The 13,424-nt window shown below is 52.0% G+C and overlaps 1 protein-coding gene across 31 annotated transcripts in view; it reads right to left on the reverse strand.

The window, feature by feature from the left end:
* Positions 1 to 741: 741 nt before the first annotated feature.
* POU6F1 (POU class 6 homeobox 1) overlaps positions 742 to 13,424 on the reverse strand; it is a 32,278-nt gene continuing 19,595 nt past the window's right edge. For 5 of the 31 annotated variants that reach the window (XR_012420248.1, XM_074006911.1, XM_074006908.1 and 2 more), the window contains 7 exons: positions 12,564 to 12,700; positions 11,785 to 12,038; positions 11,021 to 11,149; positions 10,194 to 10,397; positions 6,132 to 6,273; positions 5,398 to 5,566; positions 742 to 4,396 (listed from right to left, as the gene is read on the reverse strand). Coding sequence is in view for 24 of the 31 variants with exons in the window: in XM_074006911.1 (XP_073863012.1) it covers positions 4,051 to 4,396; positions 5,398 to 5,566; positions 6,132 to 6,273; positions 10,194 to 10,397; positions 11,021 to 11,065 (906 nt within the window). In the remaining 7 variants the exon portion in view is untranslated. Of the gene's footprint in view, positions 4,397 to 5,397; positions 5,567 to 6,131; positions 6,274 to 10,193; positions 10,398 to 11,020; positions 11,150 to 11,784; positions 12,039 to 12,563; positions 12,790 to 13,424 lie in introns of all 31 variants that reach the window. The other 26 variants (XM_045365264.3, XM_015430935.4, XM_015430934.4 and 23 more) reach the window with 14 other exon arrangements.

Raw genomic sequence — 13,424 nt, forward strand, 5'->3', positions numbered from 1 at the left:
CAGAATGCTGGGATTACAGGCATGAGCCACCGTGCCCAGCCTGTTGCTGTTTTGGAATATGGTATTTTCCATCTGAGGTTGTATCTGAGGACGCAGACCCCAGGGATATGGAGGGCTGACTGTATTAAGGTGGGGCCTTTTGGGGTGCAATAAGTCAAGTAAGAATAGAGGGATTAGCTCCCTTATAAAAGAGGCCAAGGGAGCTTTCTTGCCCTTCCACCTTGTGAGGGTACAGTGAAAAGACACCTGTCTATGAGGAAGAGGGCTCTCATCAGACATCGACCTTGATCTTGACCTTGATCTTGGACTTTCCAGTCTCCAAAAGTGTGAGCAATAAATTTCTCTTGTCTGTAAGCCACTGAGTCTAAGGTACTTTGTTGTAGCAACCAGAGCAGACTAAGGCAGCCACCTCTTAGACCTACAAGTATGCACACCAACAGCACAGCTCCCGGAACCCAGAGAGGAGGGGTCCAGGAAGTGGGCTTGGCAGAGAATTCTGGGGCCCTAGGTATAAGAAGTGTGGTCTAAAAGGAGGCCCTGTGCCCTATAGGGAGGGTCGTGGTGGCAGGAGGATCCGAGCAGGGACTTCTGAAGTGGGAATCCGGAGTACTGACCCCTGCTTTCTTGCAATGGGATTTTCCAGGCTGCAAGCTGACAGCAAAGGCTGTCATTTCCCTGTCCTCTAACACTGGTTCACTAATCTCTCTATCCCGAGGAGTGAACAGGAAACAAACAGACCAGTACAAAAGAAAAAAATACTGTTTATTCCACACAACTACATCAAATGCTTCTTCCCCATTCTCCTCTCCCCTTCCCCGCTCCAGCCCTCAGGAAGCTTTGCCTGTGTTGGGAACAGTGAGGACCTCAGTGTTAGAGCCTGGTCCATGAGGCAGGAAGGAAATCTGGGCATGGGAAGGTAACTGGATTTCCAAGAACACAAAAATGTCAGGGTCTCGAATTCCAAACTCGTGTGTTCCTTAGTCCATTTGGCTGAGTTCTTTCCCTGGACTTTACCTGGATAAAATGCCATGGTTAGTGCAGGGTCAAAGGCCCTAGCTGATTCACCAGGAAAGTTTTGGTCTTTCTTCCATTTAAAACAAAACAAACAAAACCCCACACCGTTAAACCATTTCTGTCCATTCTCCTCTCTTTCCATAGTAAAGACGACACTAAACTCTGGCTTCAGTCCAGAAGATGTTTTCAAAACGAAATGTACACCGTCTCCTTTCAGAGCCTGATGCTAACAAGAAATAAAATAAACCCACCTCCTAGGTGAGAGGTTCAGGCCCCAGTTGCTTCCTGGGGGTCTTACACTGTGGGAGCAAGGGCAGAGATCATAGGCCAGCGAGCTCTGCTTTGGGCACACTTCAGGGACACCCTGCATCCCCATGCCTGGGGGATTCAGCCTACAAACCTCTCACCCCTGGTATTGTTCCTCCGAATGACCAGCAGAGGAGAAATGGTTTAGTTCTAGCTCAGCCTTGGGAAGACAGATTTAAATGAGGGAGGGGCTGAGAAAGCATGGCCAGGCCTAATTTAGACCAGTGGTTCATGATTGTTTTCCCATCATGACACAGGACAGATGGTGCCCTCCTGCATGTCCACCACCACAGACACACCCTGGATTATGTGCTATTCCCAGGCTGCCAGCTGTGACCCATTTGTCTCTCTCAAAAAAGAAAGCATACCTGAATGCAAGCATCTGAGCATGAAAACCTGCATCGCTATAGGTTTCTTTGTTTGTTTGAGACAGAGTCTTGCTCTGTCACCCAGGCTGGAGTGAAGCAACGTGATCTCAGCTCATTGCAACCTCCCGGGTTCAAGCAATCTCCTGCTTCAGCCTCCCAAGTAGCTGGGATTACAGGTGTGTGCCACTACACCTGACTAATTTTTGTATTTTTAGTAGAGACAGGGTTTCACCATGTTGGTCAGGCTGGTCTCAAACTCCTGACCTCAAATGATCTGCCCACCTCAGCCTCCCAAAGTGTTGGAATTACAGGCGTGAGCCACCGTACCTGGCCTAATTTACTAAGTGTAAGTCACTGAATCCTTTACAAGCTCTGGAACTTAACTATTCTCACGGAAAACTTGTTTGCAACACCCCTCCCAAATGAGTCTGTCATCTTACTGAGGCAGGTCAATAACCCTGAACTAGAGTGTGGAGCCTCTCTGTTGGAGACACGCTCTTCTGGGAAGCTGGGTCAGGCAAGCTGCCCACCTGCTTCCTCACCTCTGCTACAATCTGGCAGGCATGGTTTGTCCAAATGTAGCAGGGCGTGTGTGTGTGCGTGTGTGTGTGTGTGCGCACGCACGCACGCTGCACATGCGTGTGCTAATTCAGCACACAACTGTCCTCCTCTCACTGGCCAGGCTACCAAGAGGGTGGCCACGCTGGCATTGCAGGGCCTGGGAGGGACCAACAGGAAGTGGGAAAGGAAACAGCATACCAGAAGCAGCTAGGCTAGGAGGTGGCTCTGCACCAGTGACTGACAGAGGTGGTGATGTGTCTCCACCTGATGGTCACTCCCTCAGGGTGGATCATGGGAGGTCCAATGGAGGCAGCTGTTGGAGACCAGCCTCTGTAAGGATACGAGTACTGGAGAGAGGGGTGCTTGACCACCGTGACTTGAGGCCCTTTAGGGACTGTCTACACCACAAGCCTGTGGTCATCTAGGCAAATCTCTGTTCTCTCCTGACTTCCTGGAGTTACATACTGAATTTTAGGGGCTTTCCAGCCACAGTGAGGCTGGAAACTTACTTAACAGCTTGGATGAGAGCTAACCCCCAAGGTACCACAGCTACCCTGTCTAGAGGCAAAACCCAACCTGATCTGAGGGTGTTCTTGGCTCGGAGGACACTGGGGGGATTGCTTACACATAGACATGGTCTGAGACTCGACAAAATGAGATTTCTCCTCCGGTATCCAAGGCTTGAAGTTACAAAGAAAATTAGAGTTAAGTCAGCTTCCACAAGAGACCTTCCCAGGCTCCATCATTTATTTCAAGATGTTGTCCTTTCCCCCAGGGCCTTGCTGTCTGGTTTATTGTTTAATTTGCTCCTTTTAAGAAAACCCTAGTATTGGGCTGGGAATGGGTGTGAGGACAAGAGAAAGAAAGAGAAAGTCAGCATTCCTTTCCTTATTTTTCTCCAGAGTTGCCCGTTTGTTTGGGCAGTGGGATTTTCCAGTCTGCACGTTTTCGTAACCCACATTTTTTTGTGGGAGGGATGGCCATTGACAGAGATTAGATTAAAATCTGAAAGAACAGCCTTATTTTCTAAATTCCCAATCTTCTGCAGACCCAGGACAACTCCACGACAGGTAGAGTTCACTGTTGCTTCCTTCCAACGTGGATTAAGAAAAGGTTCTGTTTTAGTGCAATTTTCCCCACAAAGGAACCAGGAAGAGGTGGGAGAGGAGATCCCATGTTCCAGCCCCAGGGGTTTGAGAACCTTCTGACCTGGAGGTCAGGGCAGACATTTGAGTCTGACCTTCTGAGCAGCACATCACACTTTTTTGAATTTTATCTCCTGGGTCCTTTCGGCGCGCCTGCAGGCAAAGTGTGGGGGCGGAAGGGCAGTGTGAGGCTGTGGTTCCACTGGATGAGTTGTCATACCTGCCACACTAACACAGAGGAGCAAAGGAGAAGAGAAGGTGGAAAGAGAACGCCATCAAAAGCAAGTGCTAATGGCCAGTGGTCCTTAGGAGCTGCTACAGCCCTGCCCCAAAGACGGAGTTTCTGGTTCCCCGCCAGAATTCACCCTTCAGAAACCATGCTGGCAAGGTGCTTCTCTAAGTGACATCACAAATCTTCTTCTTCAGAGCGACCAGCCCAGAGCCTGGAGCTCTCGTGTGACCCCCTCTGGCCTCCCCTTGTTGTGAGATGTGTGGGAGAAGAGGGACATTGATGCACATGCACACGGTGGAGTCTCATGACCTGGGGTGAGCACAGCTGCACGTGGCAAAATGACAGGTGCTGTCATGGCAGTGGCTGCAGCCGGGTGCCAAGGGAAACGGACAAAGTGCTAGAACACAGGGCCAGGGGCTGAGCCCTAAGGGATCTGAAAGACATTCAGCTTGCTGGTGTTCTTGAGCGTCTGGCGCCGATTGCAGAACCAGACCCGCACGACCTCCCGGTCATAGTTGAGCTCTTTAGCAATTTCAGTGATCTCCTGGCCTGTGGGCAGTGGGTTCTTCTCAAAATAGGCATTGAGAGCCTCTATGGCCTGGGGGGTGAAGGAGGTGCGGCGTTTGCGTTTCTTGGAGGGCTCGCCTCCCACAAACTCCATCAGGTTCTGCTGGCCTTCCTGGTTCCGCAGCTCAGCTTCGTTCAGCCACTTTTCCAGCACCGGCTTCAGCTTCTGGGCACTCTTGGGTGTGATGTCCAGCTTCTCGAACCTGTGGGCAACCCATACCCAGGAAGAGGGAGTGAGAGCATCTTGGTCTCTTTGGCACACCCTGCACCTAGGTGCAGGCTCCATCCTCAAGGGGCCGCTCCTCTAGGGGCTGGTGAGAATGTACCCAGTGCTCCCCTCACCGCCTCCACCACGAGCCCTCTAGCTTGGCCAAGTCCAGACTCCTCAGACCCTCTGATGTGCCCGGTCCTAACAGGGAGACCATTCCCATGGCCTCGGCTCAGTCAGTAGTGGAATAATAATAGTGCAACTGCCTTACGAACCACCATTCTAGAACGTTCCCCTAAATGAATGAAGTTCTTTGAGGAGTCACCTTGGGAGGCCTCCAGTCACACTCCCATAGCAGCATCACTGACAAGTCAGGCTGCTCTTTCTGGCTGAGCTGGATGTGGCGACAGGATTATCCACAGGATGCAGAAGGCACTCTAAAGGTCACTCTAGCCTGACCTATGGAGCTGGCAGGCAGATGAAACCTTTCGGCCATCCCTGAGTCATGCGCTTATTCTTGTTTGAAACTCTATCCCTCCTGGCACCAAAACCAGTTTGTAGGCTGCTTACACAAAACTCAGCTATGTTACTTTATAGTCATGCCTTGTAAGAAGGGAGACGGGAGCATGATGAGGCATGGTAGGTTACAGTTAAGGGCCAAGATAGAATGGAAGTTCCCACTTTGGTGACTAATTTTATAAGCTGTACTCCTTTCCTGCTAGAATTCCTCGGTGCATTAGGGTCTTGGGTTCCTCAAAGAAGACCCATATTAATGCCCAGGATTAGAGGATAAACTTCAGAGGGCCTCAGAAGGACAGGGTCAGTCTTTGACTACCCAGGTGTTCACATCTACCCTTAAGACGGTCTTCCTTATCTGAAAACAGGCTGGAGCAAGGGGGCATATGGAAATGGGGCCAGTGCCCAGGTCCCCATGAGTGCCCGGTGGCACCAGGCAGCTGAGCAGGCCCTGATCCTGTCTAGGGCAGCCTTACTCACCGGCAGATGGCTGACTGGCTGTAGGCTGGACCTTCCGTTGCAGTCAGAGCCTGACCCACCTGGGTCTGTGTAAGGCCCAGGGAGAGCCGCCGGATCTTAAAGTTCTTGGCAAACTCCCGGATCTCTTCTAAGTTGATCCCATCCTCATCCAGACTTGGAGTATGTGGCTCTAGGCCAGAGGGAGGGAGCAGGGATGAGTGTGTAACATGGGAACCATCCCTGCTTATCTCTCACTACTCATGCAGTAGTGAGAGGTGAGGACACCTGGGAAAAGGCTCACGCACCTTCAAGACCTTTATCACCTTTGTCCCCGAGACAAACAAGACTTGAAGAAAAGGGGCCTAAACTAACCTGTCCAGGGGTAAGGAGCTATTTTCAAGTTCTTCGGGCTCTAACTGCTCAACCTCCCCCACTTGCCTTAGGCTTGGCCCCAAACACACTTTTTGGTTACCCACATTCCTCAAATACTGGGTGAGAGACCATAGCGGAGACAGCCCATGGCTCGGCCTCTCTGAAAAGCAGCCAGCCAGCCAGCTCAATAGCCTCCACTGTCATCATGCCCAAACTCCACCTCCACAGGAATGGGAATGAAAAAGCCAGCCCCTCATATTGGGCCTCTGCCATTCCCCTTTGGACCCTAGGATGTTTATCAAGGAAAGTAGCATCTGAAGAGGTTGGGTGCCCAAATAAATACCTCCCCCCTTCTCCACACTACTCCTCCAGGAGCCACTTACTGGACACCAACTGGCTGACGGTGGGGGTCTCTGAGCAGGTAATTGGGATAGGAGCAGAGGCAGATGGCTTGGCTGCTGGAGCTGGGCTGGCGATGACCACAGCAGGCTGGGGCGCGGTTGGTGTGGGCTGGATGGGCTGCACCTGTGTAAGGACAGACAACAAGCCTTTGCTGCCCTCTGCCAGGCTCAGGGACTTAAAATCCCTGGGTGGACCAGGGGCAGGGCAAAAACACACATGAAATCCTCACGCATGCAGGACATTCCCGCCTGGGCCCTATCATAAAGCAAGACTGGGCAGGGCATGGTGGCTGATGCCACCCAACACTTTGGGAAGCCAAGGTGGGAGGATCACTTGAGGTTGGGAGTTTGAGATCAGCATGGGCAATGTGGCAAAACCCTGTCTCTACTAAAATTAGCTGGGTGTGTTGGTGGGTGCCTGTAATCCCAGCTACTGAGGAGGCTGAGGCCGGAGAATTGCTTGAACCCGGGAGGCGGAGGTTGCAATTAGCCAAGACTATGCCACTACACTCCAGCCTGTGTGACACAGTGAGACTCCATCTCAAAGAAAAAGCAAGACTAGAGGCTGCTTATTAACACCGACCCAACAACAGTGACTGAATTATACTAAATAAGCACAGCAACCTGCCCTACCAACCTGGAGCTTCACACCCACCTGTGACACAGGCAGGCGAGAGCCTCAGAAAGGTTCAGTACACTTGGCCAAAGCCCCAACAAGTGCTCATCCTTGGGATAGCTGCTTCCAAATCTCTGCTCTCAAAGATAGTCTCAACCTGATTTTACAGCCTCTCAGGCCCCAAATGTGCATGAACAGGGAAACTGGTAGGTGGCTTTTGGTATCTCTCTACCATGAGAGACTGTGCAGCCATTAAAAAGGAGAAGGTATACCTCCTACCTACTCTGATGTCTGAGTCATAGCCCTAGGTGAAAAATGTAAGGTGAAAATCAGTTTTGGCCAGGCGTGGTGGCTCACGCCTTAATCCCAGCACTTTGGGAGGCTAAGGTGGGTGGATCACCTGAGGTCGGGAGTTCAAGACCAGCCTGGCCAACATGGTGAAACTCTGTCTCTTACTAAAAATACAAAAATTAGGCCGGGCGCGGTGGCTCAAGCCTGTAATCCCAGCACTTTGGGAGGCCGAGGCGGGCGGATCACAAGGTCAGGAGATCGAGACCACAGTGAAACCCCGTCTCTACTAAAAATACAAAAAATTAGCCGGGCGCGGTGGCGGGCGCCTGTAGTCCCAGCTACTCAGGAGGCTGAGGCAGGAGAATGGCGGGAACCCGGGAGGCGGAGCTTGCAGTGAGCCGAGATCGCGCCACTGCACTCCAGCCTGGGCAACAGCGTGAGACTCCGTCTCAAAAAAAAAAAAAAAAAAAAAAATTAGCCAGGCATGGTGGCATGCACCTGTAATCCCAGCACTTTGGGAGGCCAAGGTGGGTGGATCACTTGAGGTCAGGAGTTAAAGACCAGCCTGGCCAATACAGTGAAACTCCGTCTCTACTAAAGATACAAAAATTAGCCAGGTGTGGTGATGCATGCCTGTAATCCCAGCTACTGGGGAGGCTGAGGCAGGACAATCGCTTGAACCCGGGAGGCAGAGGTTGTAGTAAGACGAGAGATCATGCCACTGCACTTCAGCCTGGGCAACAGAGTGAGACTCCGTCTTGAAAAATAAAAAATAATTAAAAAAAAAGAAAATCAGTTTTTATGGAATAATGCCTTTAAGAAATACATGTGAATTTCCAGAAAAACAAAATCTTGAGGCATATAAAGTGAGCTATCAAAAGAAGTTGTCTCTGAAGTTGGAATTAGAAGGGATTTTTACTTTTTACATTACACAAAATATTAGAATTTTTGTAAAAATCATATATCATATTTGTAATCAGAAGAAACTATAAATATATGAAAGTATTTGGTATGTTTTTTTTTTTTTAAAAAAGCTTTCTAGGAAGTACAGATTTCTCCAGGATGGTCCTGTTTCCTGGATTCTACCCCTGGTATGTCTCAAGTCCATTGCTTCTTTATCCCCAGGGCCTTTGCCTTAGTTCAGAGCTCCTTGACTCTCCCTAGAGCTGTTTAAACCGCCTCACCACAGTCCAGTTCTTGACATCATATGAATAACAGGGATTTTTTTTTTTTTTTTTGAGATGGAGTCTCACTCTGTTACCCAGACTGGAGTGCAGTAGCACGATCTCGGCTTATCACAACCTCCACCTCCCAGGTTCAAACAATTCTCCTGCCTCAGCCTCCCAAGTAGCTGGGATTACAGGAGCCTGCCACCATGCCTGGCTAATTTTTGTATTTTTAGTAGACACGAGGTTTCACCATGTTGGCCAGGCTGGTCTTGAACTCCTGACATCAGGTGATCCACCTGCCTCGGCCTACCAAAGTGCTGGGATTATAGGCATGAGCCACTGTGCCCAGCTTATAACAGGGATTTTTAAAAAATGCATCTCTCAGCTGGGCACAGTGTCACATGCCTGTAATCCCAGCACTTTGGGAGGCTGAGGTGGGCTGATCACTTGAGTCCAGGAGTTCAAGACCAGCCTGGGCGATGTGGCAAAACCCCGTCTCTACAAAAAATACAAAAATTAACCAGGTGTGATGGTTCACACCTGTAGTCTCAGCTACTGGGGAGGATGAGGTGGGAGGATTGATTGAGTCTAGCAGCAGAGGTTGCAGTGAGCCGAGCTCATATCACTACACTCCAGCCTGGGCAACAGAGCAAGACCCTGGTCTCAAAAAAAAAAAAAAAAAAAAAAAAAGCACATCCGGTCAGCCATTTCCTTGCTAAAGCCCTTCAGCATCAGCAGTTCCCTAGTACCTTACCTGATACTGGTAATTACAAGAAGAAGTACTGTTTGTTTTTCAAGTGCTTTCTGTGCGCCAGTGTTCATTGCCTATGTATAATATATCCTTCAGCATTCATAACCTTCTGAAGTTGGTACCTTTATGATCTCTATTCACAGAAAAAGCTAAGAGGTTATTTACAAAACTTGGAGGTGCATGCTACATTTGTGAACCACTGGCCTTATTATCACCTGGGAATTTAGGAATGCAAACTCTTGGACTCCACTTCAGATCTACTGAATAAGAAACTCTGAGGTGGGACACAGGAATCTTCATTCCAGCAAGGCCTCCAGGGGATTCTGATGCACAGGCTTGAGAACTGCTGCTCTAGCATGTGATATTTGCTGCAGTTCTCTGAAGGTAGAACACTCTCACATCCAACTCATCCCTTTTTATTTTTAGAGATGGGGTCTTGCTATGTTGTCCAGGCTGGAGTGCAGTGGCTATTCACAGCCATGATCATTGTACACTGCAGCCTTGAACTCTTGGCCTCAAGTGATCCTCTGCCTCAACCTCCTGAGTAGCTGGGACTACAGGTGAGAACCACCACGCTGGCTTCACCCCTTTATGATAGTCCAATGTCCCTCATCTATGAAGTCTTGCCTAACCTCCAAGTTTGTCGAGAGCTTGGTTCTCTGGGGCCCCAAACCACCTTATTTGTGTGTCCCTGTGATAGTTTTGTCCCACTGACTTGTCTCCAATGCCAAGCTACCTAAGGCTAGGAGGACATCTTATTCATCTTTGTGTTTTCAGCACTTGGAATACAGTAGGCACTCAAAAAATACTCCTAGAATGAGAGTGAAGAGGTGGAGGGATGGAGGGGTAGAGGAAGCGAGTACAAAACTGACTTCCCAGGGCTTTTCAGGAAGATTGCTCACCCTAAAGCCGATCCTGGCCCAGTCTACTTTGACCATCACCTACCTCCCTGACCTTCTTAGAACAGCACTGGCCTCTGAGGGCACATATACATATTTTGGGTGTGTGTGAGTAGGGGGTCTCGTGAAGCTGTTTCCCTGGGCTGAACCTGGGTGGATACATGTGGGTTTTCTACTGTGGGACCTCCCCGACTTTAGGAGGTGCCCTGCTCTCCTAGGAGTTTCGGAAGATGCTGTCCTGCCTGGCAGTCTGGAGGGAAGCAGCCGGTGCCAGATGGCAGAGCCTGCGCCATGCCCCACCACCCCCAGCCCTTGTACCTCACTCTTAGCAGGGGACTCAGGTGTGCTTGGCTTCCGGACAGCCACAGGTGGAGGCAGGGGGCTGCTGGCCAGGGTCGCAATCACCTGGCCCTGGGCGTTCAACAACAGTTGGGGGGTCACGGCCTGGACCTGCAGGCTTTGGGCTGGTGCTGGGGCCGCCACACTAGCTGAGTTCACTACCCATGGAAGGGTTCCAATAACCTGGGAGGAAATAAGGCAGGGACCCCAGGTGTGAGGGTAGGATCCAGCTCCACCCCAGACCCAAATCCCCACACCGCCAGGGGAAGAGACTAATGGACAAATCCCTCAAGCTGCTCTGGCCTCAGTTTCTGCATGAGTAAAGTGCAGGATTCACACTCTAAGGGCTACTTCCTTTATTCCATCCTCAGAGCTGTGGTGGAGCAGGAATAGGTCTGGATGTGGATTCAGAGAGACGTGCCTTGTTCTGCCACATTTTAGCTGTGTGGCTTTCATTGCTCTGAACCTCAGCCTTCTGTCCTGTAAGATGGGAATAAAAATCTCCACCTAATAGATTTGTACTCCAAAGAAAGTGAGATGATGTATGAGAAAGCACCCATCATAAAGCCTGACCACAACATGGGTGCTCCGTAAATGAAAACCCCCATGTAATGTGAGCACCTCCAGGACGGTGGTGGGTACACCCGACCAGCTTCAGCATCGGCAGAAAGCCGCCACCGAGGAGATAGGAACAACAGCTTGACATCTGTTTGAGTTTCTATGACCCACCGCCCAAGTCCTGGCTGCCTTCCCCTGGCCAGCCTCTCCGCAGTCCCCACCCTCCAGCCTTGCCTTTGGCCACTTGCCTGTCCCTGAGCATTGGTGAGGATCTGACTGCTGATCCCCGGCATGCTGGGAATGGCGCTGGTAATGACCGGAGCTGTAGTGAGGGACCCCAGGATCTGGGTCTGTCCCCCAAGGGAAGCAGCACTGATCTGTGGGTGGAGGAAGAGCCTTTCTCAGAAGCCGAGGGGTGAGAAGACCCCTGGGCAGAGGGAAGAGGACAGAGGGCATTGGGGTGGGTAGATGTGATGGTGGGCTTCAGGCCCATGTCTACCAGCTGGATGGTTTCCAGGGCTAGGGGCTGCAGGGGTCAGCGGGGAAGGGGGGGCCACAGTCATGGAAAAGTAACTCTGGTTAATCTTTCTGCCAGGGTAGAAGGGTCACACCTGAGAGGCTGATGTGATCCTAGCCATATCTAACAGCTCCCACTGCCAAGCCAGGAGCTACACTGGACAGACCAGCATAGAGCGGTAAGCTCTGGCTGCACCTTAGTGACAGCTCACAAGTTTTCAATCCCCAGACGTCATCCCACCCTCCAAGCCTGGCCCAGTGGTTCAGGTTCTGGAGAATGTGCCCAGACCTCTTGGCAGAGGTTGTCTGCTTTTATCTGGGATGGACGGGCTGGCAACTGCAAGGAGAAGGCCTCAGAGGGAGCCCATCTCTGCTGATGTGTTGGAAAAGGGCTGTGTTCGGGGGGCTCGTCCTCCACTGTGGGAAGGGTCAGTTCCACCCTTGGCCCATGATTCTGTCCATCCCTGGTCAGCCCTGGGTGAGGGCAGCAGCTTACGATTCCTGGGCTAAATGCGAAGCCTGCAGGCTGGACGGTGATCTGCGGGGGGGTGTCCACTGGCTTGGGGGTAGGGGCAGCAGCGGTGGCAGCAGTGGGTTGCGGGAGGATGGCAGGCGTGGTCTGCAGCAGCGGCTGGGTCTGGAACAGCGTCTGGGGCTGGACTGGTGGCCGGGGTTGGGCCGTTGAGGAGGCCTGTACTGGTGCGGCAGCTTGTACGGGTGCCGGAAGAGCGGTGTTCAGCACAGCAGCTGCTATGGAGCAAGGCAGAGACAGAGGTGCTCAAATGCCTAGCCACTGCCCAGAGCGCTCCAATCCCAAGGGATCTGGCACAAGAAGGAGAGGGGGTTGGGTCAGTGGGCACAGTGGGGCAGGCAGCCACGATTCCCTTGATCCTTGAAGGGCTGGCACATGCCAGCATCTCTCATCCCCCCTCCCTGGGGCCAGATGTGTAGGTTCAAGAACCAGATGTTGAATCTTCTTGCAGTCCTTCCCAGGAGGCTGGCCATGGGGTGAGTTCTGGCGTAGGGGGAGAGGGGCAGTCTCAGACAGCCGGCTGAAGTAAGACAGGCCTGCAGGGCCAGCGTGGTGTCACGGCCTACAGTCCCGAGGTGGTGCGGCAGCTCTGCGGCCGGATGCCCAAGACACCGGATCCAGAATCCAGGGCGGCTGCCCTGGGTGGGCCGTGGGTTCTGAGTCCAACATGGCAAGCACACGTGCGGGGGTGTAGTGGAGGGTGGTGGGGGGCCTGGTGCAGTCCTGGGAAGAGTTGCCGTTACCTTGGAGACCGGCTAAAGGTGGCTTGAAAATTCCCCCCGTAGGAGAAGCAGCGGTCAGTCCTGGGAGGGCAGCCACGGTTGCTGTAGGAATTGTCCACACGGCCAGCCCCTGCTGACCAGCCACTTGACCTGCAATACTGATGGGGATAAGAAGAGGTTGAGTAACTGCCCCTGCTGGAACCATAACTCCTGTCAGAACTGTGGCTAAGTTTTCCTGAGTCAAGACCTGCAAAAGCAAACAAGATTTCAAAAAGAAAAGAAAAAATAAAAAATCAACATCGACAGCGCAAACACTGGGTCTCTGAGACCCAGCTGAGCACAAACAAAGCATTCTGAGGGCGATGGGGCAAAGGCCACATGAGGGTGGGGAAGAGCCAAACCCTAGCTGGAGGCCCAAACCTGAGGGGGTGCCTGGACTGACTATCCTGCCTTCAGAGAAATCGCCCAAATCCAGGACAAGGTGGCCCTGCTCACAGGGTGGGAAGGGGGCACAGGCTTCCCCCACCACAGCCTGCTGCCTGCCAGGCCTTCTGCGGGCCCTTGCTGACAGGCCCTGTGCTTAGTGGCCAGGGAACAGGGAGCAGCGGCTGATGGAACCAAGTGGTCAAGGCCCCACAAAGGCCTCCGAGAAGTTTCTGATGGACCATACCCTTGGCTGGATGCCTGGGAGTCAGGGCATGTAGGGAAAGGGACAGGCAGCTCTGCATGCCTGCAGGATCCTGCAGGCAGCCTCTCACGGTGCTGGGGCCACTCCCTGGCTCTAAACGAGGACTCTGAACAATCCATTAACTCTTCCAGGCATCCACTGGAGGGCTGGCAAGGGTATTCATTCATTTAGTCATTCGATAAACAGAAACTCTG

Source organism: Macaca fascicularis, chromosome 11 (genome assembly GCF_037993035.2).
Source record: "Macaca fascicularis isolate 582-1 chromosome 11, T2T-MFA8v1.1".
In the NCBI taxonomy this organism is placed as follows: Eukaryota; Metazoa; Chordata; class Mammalia; order Primates; family Cercopithecidae; genus Macaca; species Macaca fascicularis.